This window comes from Phyllopteryx taeniolatus, chromosome 1, assembly GCF_024500385.1.
Source record: "Phyllopteryx taeniolatus isolate TA_2022b chromosome 1, UOR_Ptae_1.2, whole genome shotgun sequence".
Classification (NCBI taxonomy): Eukaryota; Metazoa; Chordata; class Actinopteri; order Syngnathiformes; family Syngnathidae; genus Phyllopteryx; species Phyllopteryx taeniolatus.
Window position 1 is genome coordinate 10,083,570 of NC_084502.1, and position 15,352 is coordinate 10,098,921.

The 15,352-nt window shown below is 42.9% G+C and overlaps 1 protein-coding gene across 4 annotated transcripts in view; it reads left to right on the plus strand.

Moving 5' to 3' along the window:
• LOC133476234 (serine/threonine-protein kinase WNK2) overlaps positions 1–12,677 on the plus strand; it is a 45,166-nt gene extending 32,489 nt beyond the window's left edge. For 2 of the 4 annotated variants that reach the window (XM_061769365.1, XM_061769374.1), the window contains exons 19-30: positions 703–754; positions 1,850–1,948; positions 2,320–3,074; positions 3,284–3,341; positions 3,426–3,499; positions 3,642–4,282; positions 5,073–5,299; positions 5,407–5,625; positions 6,906–7,004; positions 9,689–9,733; positions 10,118–10,407; positions 10,477–12,677. In XM_061769365.1, the coding sequence (XP_061625349.1) occupies positions 703–754; positions 1,850–1,948; positions 2,320–3,074; positions 3,284–3,341; positions 3,426–3,499; positions 3,642–4,282; positions 5,073–5,299; positions 5,407–5,625; positions 6,906–7,004; positions 9,689–9,733; positions 10,118–10,407; positions 10,477–10,779 (2,862 nt within the window). In that variant the 3' untranslated portion in view covers positions 10,780–12,677. The remainder of the gene's footprint in view (positions 1–702; positions 755–1,849; positions 1,949–2,319; positions 3,075–3,283; positions 3,342–3,425; positions 3,500–3,641; positions 4,283–5,072; positions 5,300–5,406; positions 5,626–6,905; positions 7,005–9,688; positions 9,734–10,117; positions 10,408–10,476) is intronic. The other 2 variants (XM_061769348.1, XM_061769356.1) reach the window with 2 other exon arrangements.
• The last annotated feature ends 2,675 nt before the right edge of the window (positions 12,678–15,352 follow it).

Below are 15,352 nucleotides of genomic sequence, written 5' to 3' on the forward strand. Positions count from 1 at the left end.
CTTAACAGGTCCACCCTGTCATAGTGAAATATCAACTGGTATAACCTGTCAGAAATTCTAAATATATTTGTGAAACTGTCCACGGTCAGTTTACTAATTGAATCATTTTGCTACGTGAAGGTCCACCATGTGCTCATCAAATGCTAACAATAGCCCAAAATATGTTTGCATGTACATTGTCTACTTGCACTGAATTTATTTTAAATAAAGCTGCTTGAATGGCCCAGCCAATCACCTGACTTGAATCCAATCGAAACTCTGTGGAAAGAACTGAAACTCAAGGTCCATAAAAGAAGCCCACGGAACCCTCAAGATTTGAAGACTGCTTGTGTGGAGGAATGGGGCAAAATCACACTAGAGCAATGTATGCGACTAGTTTCTCCATACAGGAAGCGTCTTGAACCGGTCATTGCAAACAAAGGCTTTTGTACAAAGTATTAAATAAATACCAGTTGACGTGTTCAATACTTTTTCCATGTGTCATTTCACTTTATTACACATAACTTAATTTCAGAGTTTATTTGTTCTACTTTCTTTGGATGTATGGATTACTTGGGTTCTTTCCAACATCTGGTGAAATTTTCATTTCAATAGCATCTTTGGAAATATATTTAGTGAGAAAAATGGTGACGTGTCAAATACTTATTTCAGCCGCTGTGTAAAGTTTATAACCTGTTTCTAGTAACCCTTTCTCCTTTTCAGGGAATGAAGTCTCATGTCCCCAGCACCCCGCAGCTCGTCTACCAACAAAATGGTGAGACAGTTACCATTTGCTCTGGAAGAATTTAGACTCAGGTTTTTAGTTTTACATGAACTCTCAAATAATAGCACACCCATTTATTTGCACTCTCATGAGCCTTTATGGGTACGGTGTACACATATACTACTATGTGTAGCATTGGAACTAAGATTTGGAGATTACAGTTTTTAAGAAACAGTGGTGAGTGAATCCGAGTTGCTCTGCCTGATTTATAATTGACATTGATATAAAGAGCCTTAAAATAGTTTACACAGCCCTGACAGCGTCATGCTTATGGGCCTTAGATAAGGTTGAGGGAATTATGAACCGTTCCAAATATCTGTCAGTGTTAGTACATACTCTAACCTACAGGCTTTTGTACACACACATCCCACAAGCACATAGGAATGGTTGAAGAGGAAAAGAATTTACCGTTTTAAAATGGCTAGCAATGAGTCCTGATCTCAGTCCAATTGAAATTCTTTTGGGGGAAGCTGAAATCTGCCATTGAGGAAAAGAACCCTGCAAACGTTCAAGAGCTTGAACAAATTGCGAAGGAAGAGTGGGAGAAAAAGCCACCTGAGAAGTAGAAAAAGCTTATAGATGGATGCAAGAAACGTTTGGAGGCTGTCATCGCTGCCAAAGGCTGTGCAACCAAATATTAAGGAGGGCAGCCAATATTGCTGCACATGCTGTTTTCTAGTGTCTTTCTTTGAAATTTCAATATCTAAGTTGAAAAAAAGCAATGTTCTTTGTTAAATTACTTTGGACCACCAATTAAAAGATCCTGATGATATAAGTTTGGTACATTTCCATTTATTTCTGAAGATATTATACAGATTATGCAAAAAAATGAAGGGGTGCCAATAATGGTGAGCATGAATGTAAGAGGGTGTACAGTCTTGTGCAACCACATTATCTCAGTTGTTTATTTTCCCTTCTCTCTCGAAAAGATTTGAAAATTTAATTGTGCAGGCCATAGGTCATATTAATGGCAGAACAAGTTTTGAAATTATAGCTTGCTCTAATCTCAAAAATCACAAAAACGGTATTTGAGCAGGGGTGTGTAGACTTCTTATATGCACTGTTTTTCCATTCTTTCTTTGGCAGTCCTTCACACTGGCAAGCGTTGGTTCATCATCTGTCCAGTGGCTGAGATTCCTGTCCAAGACCAAGACCACACTCCATCTCACAGCTCGACAGACAGGGGTATGTGTAACACACTGCTGCTGAGTAATAATCATTATTCCTTCAGACCTACCCATTAAACCGTTTCCGTTCATTAAATCTTTGACTTTGTATCATCTGTAGAAAAAAAGTTAATCATTTGTGCGGTATTGTTGCTCTGAGAGGACAGAGGCAGCGCATTTGTGTGGTTCTTCTGGGGTGAGGGTAGTTACATAAGAGGGAGCCTCTGCAGTGGTGCACGGCAGCAATGAAGGCGTGATTTATACTGTAGCCGACAGAGCTTGATGTGAAGACATGAAACGATGTAATAGTGACCAACACAAGGACTCAGTCCCACTTTTTTGTGTCATCAGCTCAGCCCTTGATTAACTCTTCCTTTTTACATTTTTCAGAATGCCAAAAGTCTGCCTCACTGTCAGCAAAAGCCATCAGCAATACACCTGCAGTATCCACCGCTCTCCCGTCTTTGCCTTCACAAGGCCCCTTGTCCGTGTCGGTGCACCGTAAAGATCAAAACGCCGGCGCAGCCCATGTTCAGCAGCCAGAGTCCAATGTCATTCAAGAAACAAACAATGCTATGGGTGTTGGCCAAAAGGACACCCTTGCTGTTGAAGAATCTTGCATCCCCGCTGTCTCGATAGTAAGCGACATCCCGTGCTGCGCTTTTGTGCCACCGGTCTCCCTGGATGTGAATACCATTGAGAAGGTGGAGGTTGCTGCTTTGGCCACACAAACTAGTTATTCCCATCAAAAGGCCAGTCCAACCGGAGAGCTCCCCCTACAGCGGGCCGCTCATCAGTCGGTGGTCCTCCAGCAACCCTATCCCACACCTATACCGCCGCCGTCGGTCACCTCGCAACCTCAGAGTCCGGCGCATCAGACCTCTGTTCCATTAGGGCACCCGCAAGCGACGAGCGGGGGTCCGGGGGAGTCGGACGGTGAGGGGCCACGTAGGGTGGAGTTCGCTGATCGTACCATCAAGACTTTGGATGAGAAGCTGAGGAATCTGTTGTACCAGGAGCACGCTCATTCCCAGCCCTCCGGTGCCACAGCCGACCCTCATACCTCAGAAGCAATCGGCTCAACGTCCGTCTCAGATGGCCACAGCAGCGAGGGGCCACTGCCCAAAAAACAGGGGGAGCCATTGGTAAACACAAACATTGTGTGTCTGTGTGTGCTCATGTGCGCGTTATGTGTGTGATTGTGATGGTGATTCACTAAATGACTGCAGTATTGACTACGACTATTGTGACCTATTGAGAAGAGAACATAATTTATTCCCAAGAGCCTCTGCTCGTGACGTAATTTAGGGCATGCGTGCTGCATATTGTACATACTCATCTCTTTTCCTCTTAGCCTCAGATTCCCGAAAGCCCAGATTGTGCGGGTGCACTAAGTGACTGTGTTTTGGCAGGTAGGTAATATTCATATGATTAATGCATTTTCTGTCTTTGTCTCAATGTTATTACAATTACAAGTTTCTTTCTGGGTTCTTTAGCTGGTGATGGAAATGTGAAAAGGGGAGCTGTGAGCGTCAGTACTGATTCACACAACTCAAAAAGCAGTTTTCAAGTAAGAATTAATTCATCTTTTCATGAGTCGGGTCACTTAAATGCTATTTAGTCATGCCATATTTGTCCTTTGCTGTTTGATTAAACATATTAGTTGAAGATGCTCACTGACAAATGTATAATTAAAACTGTCTTCCTTTCAGATAAGACCCACGGCACCAAATGTCATTTGTCATGTGGGAGAAAGCAATAGCAGCCGCGGCACTCACTCAGTTTTTTCTCGAGAGTCACAAAGCCGAGGTCACGGGCCAGATAGAAATGACAAGGGCTGCATTACCGCTGGCAGACCCACAGCCGATCCTGAAAGTACGGGTGCATCCAGACCCCGTTGTAGTAACCGATTCTCTGCCCCACCAAACTTCTATCAAGCTACCCCCGTGTCCAGCCCCGATGTCACACCGCACCATTTGCCGCGGGCCATAACCATCAGCGCTCCGACACATCACCACTACCGCCACTCGTCACACCTCCAGTCTGACTCTGCGGATGAGGACAGCAGCAGCAGCAAAGCTCTTCCAGTGGCCCACCATGACGCCCCGGCTCACGCCCCGTCCGAGCACAGCGGAAGCGACCTCGTGAAGAGGGCAGTGGCCTTCCTAAAGCGCTCCGGGCGGAGTAAAAGCGAGCCGAGCTCTGATTCGCCAAGCCGACAGCCGTTGGAAATGAACGGTCACGCTCCTTCACCTTCAACGGGACACGTGCCGTCTTCTTACATCAGTAGTGACAATGATTCCGAATTTGAGGATGCAGACATGAAGAAAGAACTCCAGAAGCTGAGAGAAAAGTAAAGTAACTCACACACGAACACTCACAAAACACATAAGAGTTTAACAGCTCCTCCTTGTGTCAGAGATTAGATATTTTTTTATATATATAACTACAGTGCTCTTAAATGGTACCTACTTTAGATGGAGATTTTTTTATTTTCTATTTTGGAACAAAAAATTATTAGCAAAAAGACATTGCAAAAACATTCCAAGACCAGCAAACTTGGGATACTGTTGGGACACATTGCATAAAATCCTGTCAGGACCCCACATTTCCCCCCAAAATATTCAAGTTCCTAGCTGTGGTCTTGTAGAAGCAATCTTCTGCAGTGCCACCTGTGTCGCCGTCACGTTACACTTCCACAAGGCCCCAGCGTTCAAGGTAGGGACGGAGTGAAATTTGTCTTTTCCACTGATACAAATAGCTATCTTGACTTCCCCGATTAAAAAAAAAATTAAGAGCTAGCTATTACATTTTTCTTCCTTCTCGTATTTGGCCACACAAATAGACATTGGGACAGAAAAAACTACACCAAAGAGGTTTGAAAAATTCTGAAGAAGAGAAAAGACATGTTTTAGTCTGCCAAATTCGACAAAACATGGAAAACATTTTCATGCAAAGCACAGAATGGACACAAAGGATTGCTCAATATGCTTGTGTTAATGCAAGACATTGTCTGATTACAACATGACAAGAACTGCATGTGAAATTAAACTGATGGAGATTTTGAGAAATACAATTTAGTCAGAGGTCATATGGAAATGTGGTCAATTAATATCAAACTGTTTTTCAATATTTTTGGGTAGGCACATGAAGGAGATATCTGAACTGCAGGCATTCCAGAGGAGTGAAATTGAGCGTCTGTACCAAGAGGTGGGAAAATCTCTGCCCCCCAACGTGGGCCTGCTTCATGCTGCCCCTCCCAGTGGCCGTCGACGTAGGGCCAGTAAACACAAAGTCAAGGCTGGAAAATTGCTCAATCCGATGGTGCAGCAGCTCAAAAGCAATCTCACCACCACATTGGAGAGAAAAGGTGTGTGGCTTTTGCCATTGTCATACAGGGCTCCATGTGATGATTCATGCAGGTGGCACTGACAACATCCTAATGTCATTTTGCCTTTTTCCTCTCATTGCACCAAGGTGAAAGTTCTGGCAGTTCATCTGGATCCCCCGCTAAAAGTTCAGTTCTGTCGGACTGCTCTGCCCACTTCAGTGGCAGCTCCAGCTCCAACAATCAGCGTAGCACAACCGCGGAGCAGGTCCACACCCAGCAGCCCTGTTCCTTGAAAGGCTCCTTCTCCTCCGACAACATCTCTGCTGGCCAACTCGCTGATGGGATGACAAACTTGACAAGCCAAGGTACGCATGGGAGAACACACACGTTCTACAGAAGAATATACAGCCTGGATCAGTCTGCACCATACTGAGCAATATTTAAGGGCTGTAGTGTCTTTGCCAGGACCACACTTAAAGCATCTTGATTGAAACTAATTCAGACATATTTTGAATAACAAATGAATATATTTCAAGACACTAAATATTGCAAAATGTCAGCCAACAGATTCAGTTCAAAAGGCTGGTTTGGTGTTTTTTTCCCCATGCACTGCCACAACTTGTATGTGTTATGATTTTCAAAGGAGGCTGATAACTGTACACTCTTTAAATAGTTCCCAATTTAGTGTGTATGATGCAATGTCAGTTGAGCTTGTCAAGATTGCCAGATTGATGCATACATTTATGTAAATTTCAAATGATTTCTAGTTCAAGATTTATTTATTTATTTTTTTTAAACTGTACATATAGTATATAGATCCATTAAGATTGCTCATGATTTGCTAATAATCAATAAATGTGAATATTTTCCAAATGCACTTATTATTTGTACCAAAACAATGGGAAAATATTTGAAGAATCGTTATTTATAGCTTATTAGGCCACAAATATACTGGTCTGGCCCACTTGAGATCAAATTGAGGTGCATGTGGCCTGCGAAGTGCAGAAGTAAAATGAGTTTAGCATTAGCAGGTGCCTTTTCAAATGGGTATGAATTTGAGGGTAGACTTACATATTTTGCAAGTGACCGTGCTACCGATCTCCGTTTTAGTCAAATATTGCCACACGTTCGAGGCACCACTGCTAGTTTGCTGTGCCGACCGAACGCCCGTTGATTTCAGCGAGCCGTCCGTGTTGTTCATGCCAAAACACGTGGTTGGTGACTCATCAACTTCAAGCTATAATGGTCATTGCGCAGTGGTAAAGTCGACGCATTAACTAGTCGTAAAACCCCCAGTAGTCCATCTTAGAATATCATAGATAGAATTGAATAAGTCAGGTTATGTCTCGTTCCAATCTTTTTTACCCTGGACGGTGTATGCTCCCATCAGACGGAAATGAAATGAACAATTATTAGCAAACCAAACGTGCTGTTGTAGCTTGTAGACAGTCACAAGTGCTTATGTCACATTAACCAGTTGTGGTTGTTGTTATTGTTCCCATTCATCACTACTGTTGACTTCTTCTTGGCGTCATTTGCAAGTGCTTTTGTGATTGTTGGGGTTTTCTCATCAGTATCTTTGTGCCCTTTTTCAAAGTGTCTCTCTTGTTTCTTCTCTTCTTCCCTCTTATATTCATTTTTACAGGCTGGACGGTTTACCACCAAACTTCAGAGAGAGTCACCTTTAAATCTAGTAGCAAACCACGCACTAGATTCCTCAGTGGACCTGTGTCTCTGTCCATCTGTTTGTATTTGTTCCTTTCTATTTTTCCCACTCTTTCATTCCCACAATCTTTATTCAACCTGCCACACTGCCGGTCAGCGCTCATTTAACAGAATAATGACTTTGGTAGGCCACCTTCATTGCAGTCATCTGACATTTATCAACCATCCCCAAACCCTGCACGGCCAGTGCATCTTGGTCTTTCCACCACTGGAGTAAAGCCAGAAAATGGTGTTTACATTTTTGTTCTTCCCCAAAATGATTTTGAAAAGATCACATGAGCGATCGCTCCCAGAATGTAAAGCCGGTGCCGCTAGAAAACGATTCTTTTTTTCATTTTCACGTGGTCATATCTGGTAGGCTACATTTCTGTCACCGTTTTTTGTGCATTCTTGTGTTAATTGACAAAAGTTGGAAATAAATTACAAGAATGTGTGACATCTAAATCTTAAATCGAGATGATGATTATATTATTGGGATCCTCTTGCTCTTAACATGCCGCATCAGTCTGTTAGGAGGACAAAAAGCACACCTCATAAAATCTTAATTTTGCTTTTGATATTACAAAATGGAGATGGATGTGCATATTAAAGGAAAACTTGCAGGTCCCACATAAGTTACATGTGAATGCAGAGAAATAATGTTGCTGAGACAAAAAGCCAAAGAAAGAAAGCCATCAATTGAGGGCAAGTTTTAATATTGTTACACCCAAAGAATATAATTCGAAATCAGTGCTGAGATTGTCCAACAATTCTTTTTTTTCTGTCCGTCATGTCACTATTGATCTTCTTTGGTAACAAAATGTTTGGATTGAGAAAAGGTAATAGGTCATTTGCTCCAAATTCTTGGCCTGCCTGGGTTTGAATCTGTTGCTGATAATTAGGAAGTACTGTTGTGTTAGTGTGAATGTATTGTCACAGTCTTTACTAATTTGCTCGTATGTAGATTTTGGTGGTTATCCAAGGTCATCAGTCATGTCTCAGTCTATACATAACAGGCCATGAGCATGTTGCTGTAAACAGCATAAAGACCGAAAAGAAAACATTTCTGGGATGTGCACATGGCAACAAAAGCCTAAGATGCAAAGCAACATTGGGATTGTATTTAGCTAATCCCTTTTCCAATCATTCACTTTTCACAGAACCACCTTCATATTCATAAGCATACTTTGACAAGTATAATGTCAACCCCCACACATATGCAGTGCTTTTGGCTTCGGGGAAGGAAAAGAACAAAAACAGCAAGCCCACAATCGCATTGAGGCCATCTCTCCAAACATGGATGGGGCTTTGGTTCAGTCTTTAAGAAGTCAGATTGTGTGTTTACGTGCATGCGTGAGTCAACTTGATTGTCAGAACCTTTAGCCCCCCTTTATTAGTTATGGACTGTCATTCACTCTTCATTTAAATGATACACAATTCAAAAGAAAGTTAGGGATGTTCGGCTTTGGTTTGACATTTCAGGATGTACCTAAAATGCACAATAGCTTTAGTGGGAGAACTTTGACCTTCTCCAATTTTTTGAATGAACATGTCCCACTGTTGAATGTTTTCAGTGCTTTTGGCACAACTTGCTGAACGGCAAAATTCACAACAGGTGTTTGATCCATGAACATTTCCAAATCCGTCCACTTGCATGCCTTTCTGTGACTCTTTCAGTCTCTCTGTTGCAACCTGCTGAGTGAGTGTCACTCTTAAGCTCAGTGGCCACTTCTTGGTGAAACCTGATACTGGTGATCCATTTTTAGGTGTCGCCCTGGTCTCATGATGAGCAGGACCGTTTAAATAACAATTTGAACTGAACCAGGAAATGAATTGGTTGAATCATGGGTCAAACACCTGCTGTGAATTCTACTGTTCAATTACTTGTTAGAGAACAAAGGGTTGCACACAAAGTACTGAATCATTGAACAGTTGGACATGTGCATGCAAAAGGTCAAATTAAGTTGACCTATAAAGGTTATAGTGCATTTTAGGTTCATCCTGTAATTTTACCCAAAAGCAGAATATTTTCCAGAACTTTTTGTGAGTAGTGTACAACATTTCCCAGTTGAAGGCACTTTGCCGATATCAGTCCTCATGTGAAGTCTAACACAAAGCTCAGGCCTCCCTTTTGTTGTGCGAGAAGAGACCGAGCCCTCTCTGTCCCTCATGTTTGGTGGAGATGTGCATGACGTAGACGGCGGCGCCGAGCAGGGCGCGGCGGGACACTTGCTGCGCCAAACCAAGGGCTGTATCGTCACTATTGCTTTATTCTTTTTTCCCCCCACTTGGTTTAACTGCATGTTTTTGACCTTGAGTTCAAAGTGGTATTAATGTGCTCCTTGGGTTGGGTTAGTTGAGCAGGCGTCCCATCCTCACACTGACAAAAAGCTTGTTTGGAATCCAGGCACACCAAGGTTCCAGTCTTCCTTTCTGAGAGAACACACACTCAGTCATATTATTTCTTCTGAGCACAAAGTGTCCAACACTTTCTTCTTAGGTTATTACTTTTTGTATTGACAGTGAACACATTACAAGGACAAAAAAAAATAGAGCATTGGCAAACCCACACAAAAAGATTAAAAAAAAAAAGCTGAGCCCTTCCTTGCAGTCTTCCTCCCTGATGTTAAGCTCTTCGCTTATCCTCCTTTTGATAGCTGAATGTGCACATTCCTCTTGTCTTCAGCCTAACTATTTGTCTTCTGCTGTTTTACCTCTTTATAGGGTCCACTCTGAAACGACTATGTCTAGGCAAAGAGCGCAGTAGTAGTAACTATCTCATTTATTTTCTTACAGTCCTCCCCTAATCTTTTCATCTTTCTCGTGTGTTACCTTGTGCATGTCTTTCTTTTATTTTTCAGCACTTGAAAATGTGATTGTATTGGTGCTCTTCACTGTTCATTTGTTTTGCATGAGAGCGTTCCAAATTGTTTACCTTTGCCATTGCTTGCATATCAGACATTGTAAACCTCTGTACTTACTTGTGACGGTGCTATTCTATTCGTTTGGCTGCTATGTTGTCAAATGCGTTACTGTAAATTGGCAACATTCTGTCATTCTGGATGAGTATACTGTGCCATACATCACCCAGATGATTGATTTTCAGGATTTTGTAGCTGGCGTTTTTAATCAGACCTTTCTGGGTTTTTACAGGGTCTTCTTTCCGCACCGCCGCAGCTCAGACGCAGCCGTCCCCCGCCTCGGCCGCACCCTCGCCGCCGTCCCCTCGGCCGATCGGTGGGCTCTCCCGGGTCCAGACCAACAACAGCAACAATAAGAAAAGCATGTTTACCGAGGACCTGCACAAGTTGGTGGACGACTGGGCAAAGGAGACTGTGGTGGCGGTCCACCACCCTCCCCCTACCTTGAACCAGATCAAACAGCAGAGGCGCTTGCAGGACCTGGAAGGCAAAGTGGAGTCCCCAGGAGCAGCCACACACAAGGTACTTAGGAATCCAGGTGTGTCATTTAACAAGATGAAATGAGAAGAAGGTTGAACTCTTCAATTCCAGATGAAATGCCACTCTGTCCCCAGCGGGTTGCTTCTGTCCCTCCCGCTGGCTGCTGGGGGAACGCATCCTAATACGACAAGCAGGCAAGGTCCTGACTCGCCTCTCGTGTTCTCGCCTGGGTACCTTTCCCCCGCAGGCCCCTACTACGCTGGGATGACTCCCCCTCCTCTCTATTCCCAGCAGGGGCCAGGCTTGCTTAGCCCCGTTGGATCATTGAGCCCCTTTTCAACCGCGGACAAACCTGGAATCCAAGACTACAAGCCCGAGAACGGCCTCTGCCCCAACTCCGCCAGAACTAACTAACCCTGAGGCTCCGGTGCGTCGGTGTGTACGGATTGTCCACTAGAAACGATTTGGCTCGGATTCACCACAACCGCGTCTGAGGTTGAGCGGAACGGCAATCGATATTCTTGACACTAAACCCATTTGCGCGTGTGAGCATGTCACATGTTGTTTAGGACGACTTTATGCTTATTGATAAATGTGTGCTCATTTAGCTTCATCTGTGCACTTTTTATTTTATTTCGGCACATGGGTACACTTTAAACACTACATTGGAATTCAAATATCAGTGGCTTAAGTTTCAGAAACAATTCAGTAATAACGTTGATGGAATGCAGTGCCTTGAACCTTCAACCTTTTCTTTGTGAAACAGCTTGACTGCATACAAATCATTTATTTGATTTAAGGAGTCGCTTGATTAAAGTCTTTTATGCAGCGGACATTTTTATTTCTTTTTTTTTTTTTTTTGCTTATGAATGCCATTGTAGCGCTGCACTATTAACACAGCAAATACTCGTGTTCAAATAATAAAATAAATTTACAAATTTTTTTTTTTTTTTTTTTACTTTCTTCCCCTGTGACAGTATGCCACAGTGATGAAATGCACTGTTGCCTTGAAAAGAAACAAATAGTTAATGATGAGGGAAGGAAGTAGTTTAACGCCAGCAGATGAAAGCCCCTTTCAGGTCAAATGGTTCCGTTGGACTTGCTTCCGTTTTTACATACAACAAACAGTATGCACGATACACAGCAGCACAAGATTTGGCCGTATTGTAATATTGTGGCTAGAGGGAGAGAAATGACAAAGTCCAGAGCCATAAATGATGCACGGATGTGAATGTAGCAGTGAATTTGTGAAGGCTCGAGGCTTTCAAGTGCAATTGAATCCTACCGCAAAGCTTTGATTGTGGCATTGCCACAAGCCTTATCTGATGTGTCATCAACAAGACAACAACAACAAGTCAACAAAATGTGTATAAACATGACATAATCTACATATTGGCCGGTATGGAATGTTGCGTGCAAACACCAGTTCAGTGGAAGTGTGGACTTATTAGATGTTAGGATTTTTTTCATGCTGCTGTCGTGTGAGCCTTTTATTAACATGATCAGATGGTACCAAAAAGAAAAAGCCCTGAACCTGAACAGTGTTATTGCATTATTTGCGTCAAGCAATTTTCATTTTTCTGTCATATATTCCAAATTGGATAGTTGATGTGGGAGATTTGCACAACCTATAGACTCCCATTCTTGTACTTTCTGTTGAAGTGTTCCATGTGTGCAGTGTCTCTACCATATTGGACCATTCTTAAAAGTCACCAAAAACCACAGATGTTTTCTTCACCACAAAAGTTCAGTTGTTGTGGTGTCACATCTCCGCAAGACATTTGAAAGGTTTCAGGACCCGGATCCTTCCAAGCTGTGAATTGTACAGATTAGTTGTAGTGGAAACTGTATATTTTGTTAAACTTTGTGAGTGCTCTGTGGAGAGGTTGCTTTGATGTACAGTATCAATTCGCTGTGAATTGGACTTTTATAGTACTTTATGCAGAATCCTCTTCTTTGGGGAAATACTTCCGGTTGTAAGAGATTTCTGTTCTCTGGCATTTGTATCTGGTGGGCTCTTTTGATTTTGTTTGTTCTGAGCAGAGGAAGGCTATTTATTAGACAAATTCAGGTGGTGGCAGGGATCAAAAGGCTGGCGTTTTCCCCTCCCTGCATGTCTCTGGCCATCAAACGTTCCCTCACAGTCACTATGGTCCGATTGTGTGTGTGTGTGTGTGTGTGTGTGTGTGGGTGGGGGGGGTAAAAACAAACTTGATGAGATGGATTATTTGGGCCTCCCAACACTGCATCACTCATCCTACCTGCTGCACTGTTTGACCGTGTTAAGAGATCAATAAATATTTTCAGTCTGATGGTCACGTTTGATTGTTTTTATTTAAGACAAAGCCCCCCGAACACATTTTGGGTTGTGGCCCACTTTGCAGTTCTGGTTCCCTTCAAAGGGCCCAGGTATGGCTGCGAAACAATGTAATGTTGAATCACCTCAATATATTATTACATATACACAACAAATTGATAGATTACTTTTGAAATCAGAGGTCGAGAATACTAGCTTATTGTTGAAGTATTATTAACTAAAAAGGGGTTTTGGGATAAAAAATGCATTACTCATTACACATGACAATTTGAAATGTTGGTACAGATGTTGGTAAGCGTCATGGGAATTGATGCACGTGATTTGTGTTTTTGACAGATGATTGTGATTCTGATTATGAATCCAGCACTTCATTTTTTAAGTTATACTGTACTTACAGTAATTTTTAAATACATTTACATTTGTTTGTTTTCAAACATTTAGGTATTTTGTATGTAACTTGTGTGCAATACATTTTAATTGAACCATTTAAGTAGCTTTATTTCTGTATGTTAAAATGTCTGAGAACCACTAATGTAAGATATAGTGGTCTTAATACGTTTCTTTTTTTAAATAAAAATGTTATACCAAGATGCCAGATTTGATTAAGTTGTAAGTAGAGATATCACAATTAATCGTAAACTAATTGATCATCAAATAAATCGACAACTATTTTGACCCCTTATTTAACTTGAAATTGTCCAAATCCTCTGATTTCAGCCTCTCAACAGTAAACATTGCCAGATTTCTTTAGTCTTCAAAGAAAGCAGACTGTATCTTTCGTGTGGAAAACCCTTCTACCTATGTATAATGCATTTTTACAATGCATGATTTTGCTTACTCCCAAAGCAGAGTAAGTTTTGCTTACGGGCTGTTCGGTCCCTGTACGACCGGAGTCAGAGTTTGGTCCGCGTATCCGGCAGTAAGTCGGACTCGTTTCCGGTGAGGGTTGGACTCCGCCAAGGCTGCCCTTTGTCACTGATTCTGTTCATAACTTTTATGGACAGAATTTCTAGGCGTACAGGGGGTCCGGTTTGGTGGCCTCAGTATTGCATCTCTACTTTTTGCGGATGATGTGGTTCTGTTGGCTTCATCAAGCCATGACCTCCAACTCTCACTGGAGCAGTTCGCAGCCGAGTGTGAAGCGGCTGGGATGAGAATCAGAACCTCCAAATCTGAGACCTTGGTCCTCAGTCACAAAAGGGTGTCGTGCCCTCTCCGGATCGGGGATGAGATCCTGCCCCAAGTGGAGGAGTTCAAGTATCTTGGGGTCTTGTTCACGAGTGAGGGAAGAATGGAAAGGGAGATCAACAGGCGGATCGGTACAGCGTCTGCAGTGATGCGGACTTTGTATCGATCCGTTGTGGTAAAGAAGGAGCTAAGCCGAAAGGCGAAGCTCTCGATTTACCGGTCGATCTACGTTCCTACCCTCACCTATGGTCACGAGCTGTGGGTCGTGACCGAAAGAACAAGATCCCGGATACAAGCGGCCGAAATGAGTTTCCTCCGCAGGGTGTCCGGGCTCTCCCTTAGAGAGAGGGTGAGAAGCTCGGTCATCCGGGAGGATCTCAGAGTAGAGCCACTGCTCCTTCACATCGAGAGGAGCCAGATGAGGTGGCTGGGGCATCTGATTCGGATGCCTCCCGGACGCCTCCCTGGTGAGGTGTTCCGGGCACGTCCCACCGAGAGGAGACCCCGGGGACGACCCAGGACACGCTGGAGAGACTATATCCTTCGGCTGGCCTGGGAACACCTCGGGATCCCCCCGGAAGAGAAGAAGTGGCTGGGGAGAGGGAAGTCTGGGCGTCCCTGCTAAAGCGACTGCCCCCACGACCCGACCTCGGATAAGCGGTAGAAAATGGATGGATGGATTGATGGATGATTTTGTTTCTACCCATATGATAAAAACATGAGGTATGATCTGTATTTTGTTATTTTTTTCAAAGAATTATTCTGACGTTAAGGACTTTATTTGAACACGTAATACTTTCGTTCTATTTACTTGCTCTTATTTTGAAAGTTCACAGCCCTACTTTTATTTAGTAAATGAGAAAACAGTTCTGCTCATAAGTTTCATTACCCAGGCAAACTTTGTAAGATGGGTACAATTCTTTAAAGAAAACATCAAGGGCCAGGCGAAACACTTTTTATTTTATTTTAATGGGATTCAAATTAGCCGGCAGTGGATGACTGGTTAGCGCATCTTCCTCACAGTTCTGTGTGGGTTTTCTCCGGTTTCCTCCCACATCCCAAAAAACATGCGTGGTAGGTTGATTGAAGACTCTAAAATTGCACATAGGTGTGGATGTGAGTGCGAATGGTTGTTTGTTTCTATGTGCCCTGCGATTGGCTGGCGACCAGTTCAGGGTGTACCGCGCCTCTCGCCCGGAGATAGCTGGAATAGGCTCCAGCAGCCCGAGTCCCTAGTGAGGATAAGCAGTAGAGAAAATTGATGGATGGATGGATGGATGGGGATTCAAATTAAACAGTCAAGCATTATAATTAAAATATAACCATAAAGAAATTAATTATGGTTGTTGTTCAGTCATCAGTCATATTGAAAACAAACCAAAAAAAACTATATTTCACAAATTCTGCCAGGATATGTAAACTTAAGAGCACAACTGGACATACATGCAGCCATACGTACCCCTGCCATATTAGAATGAAAGT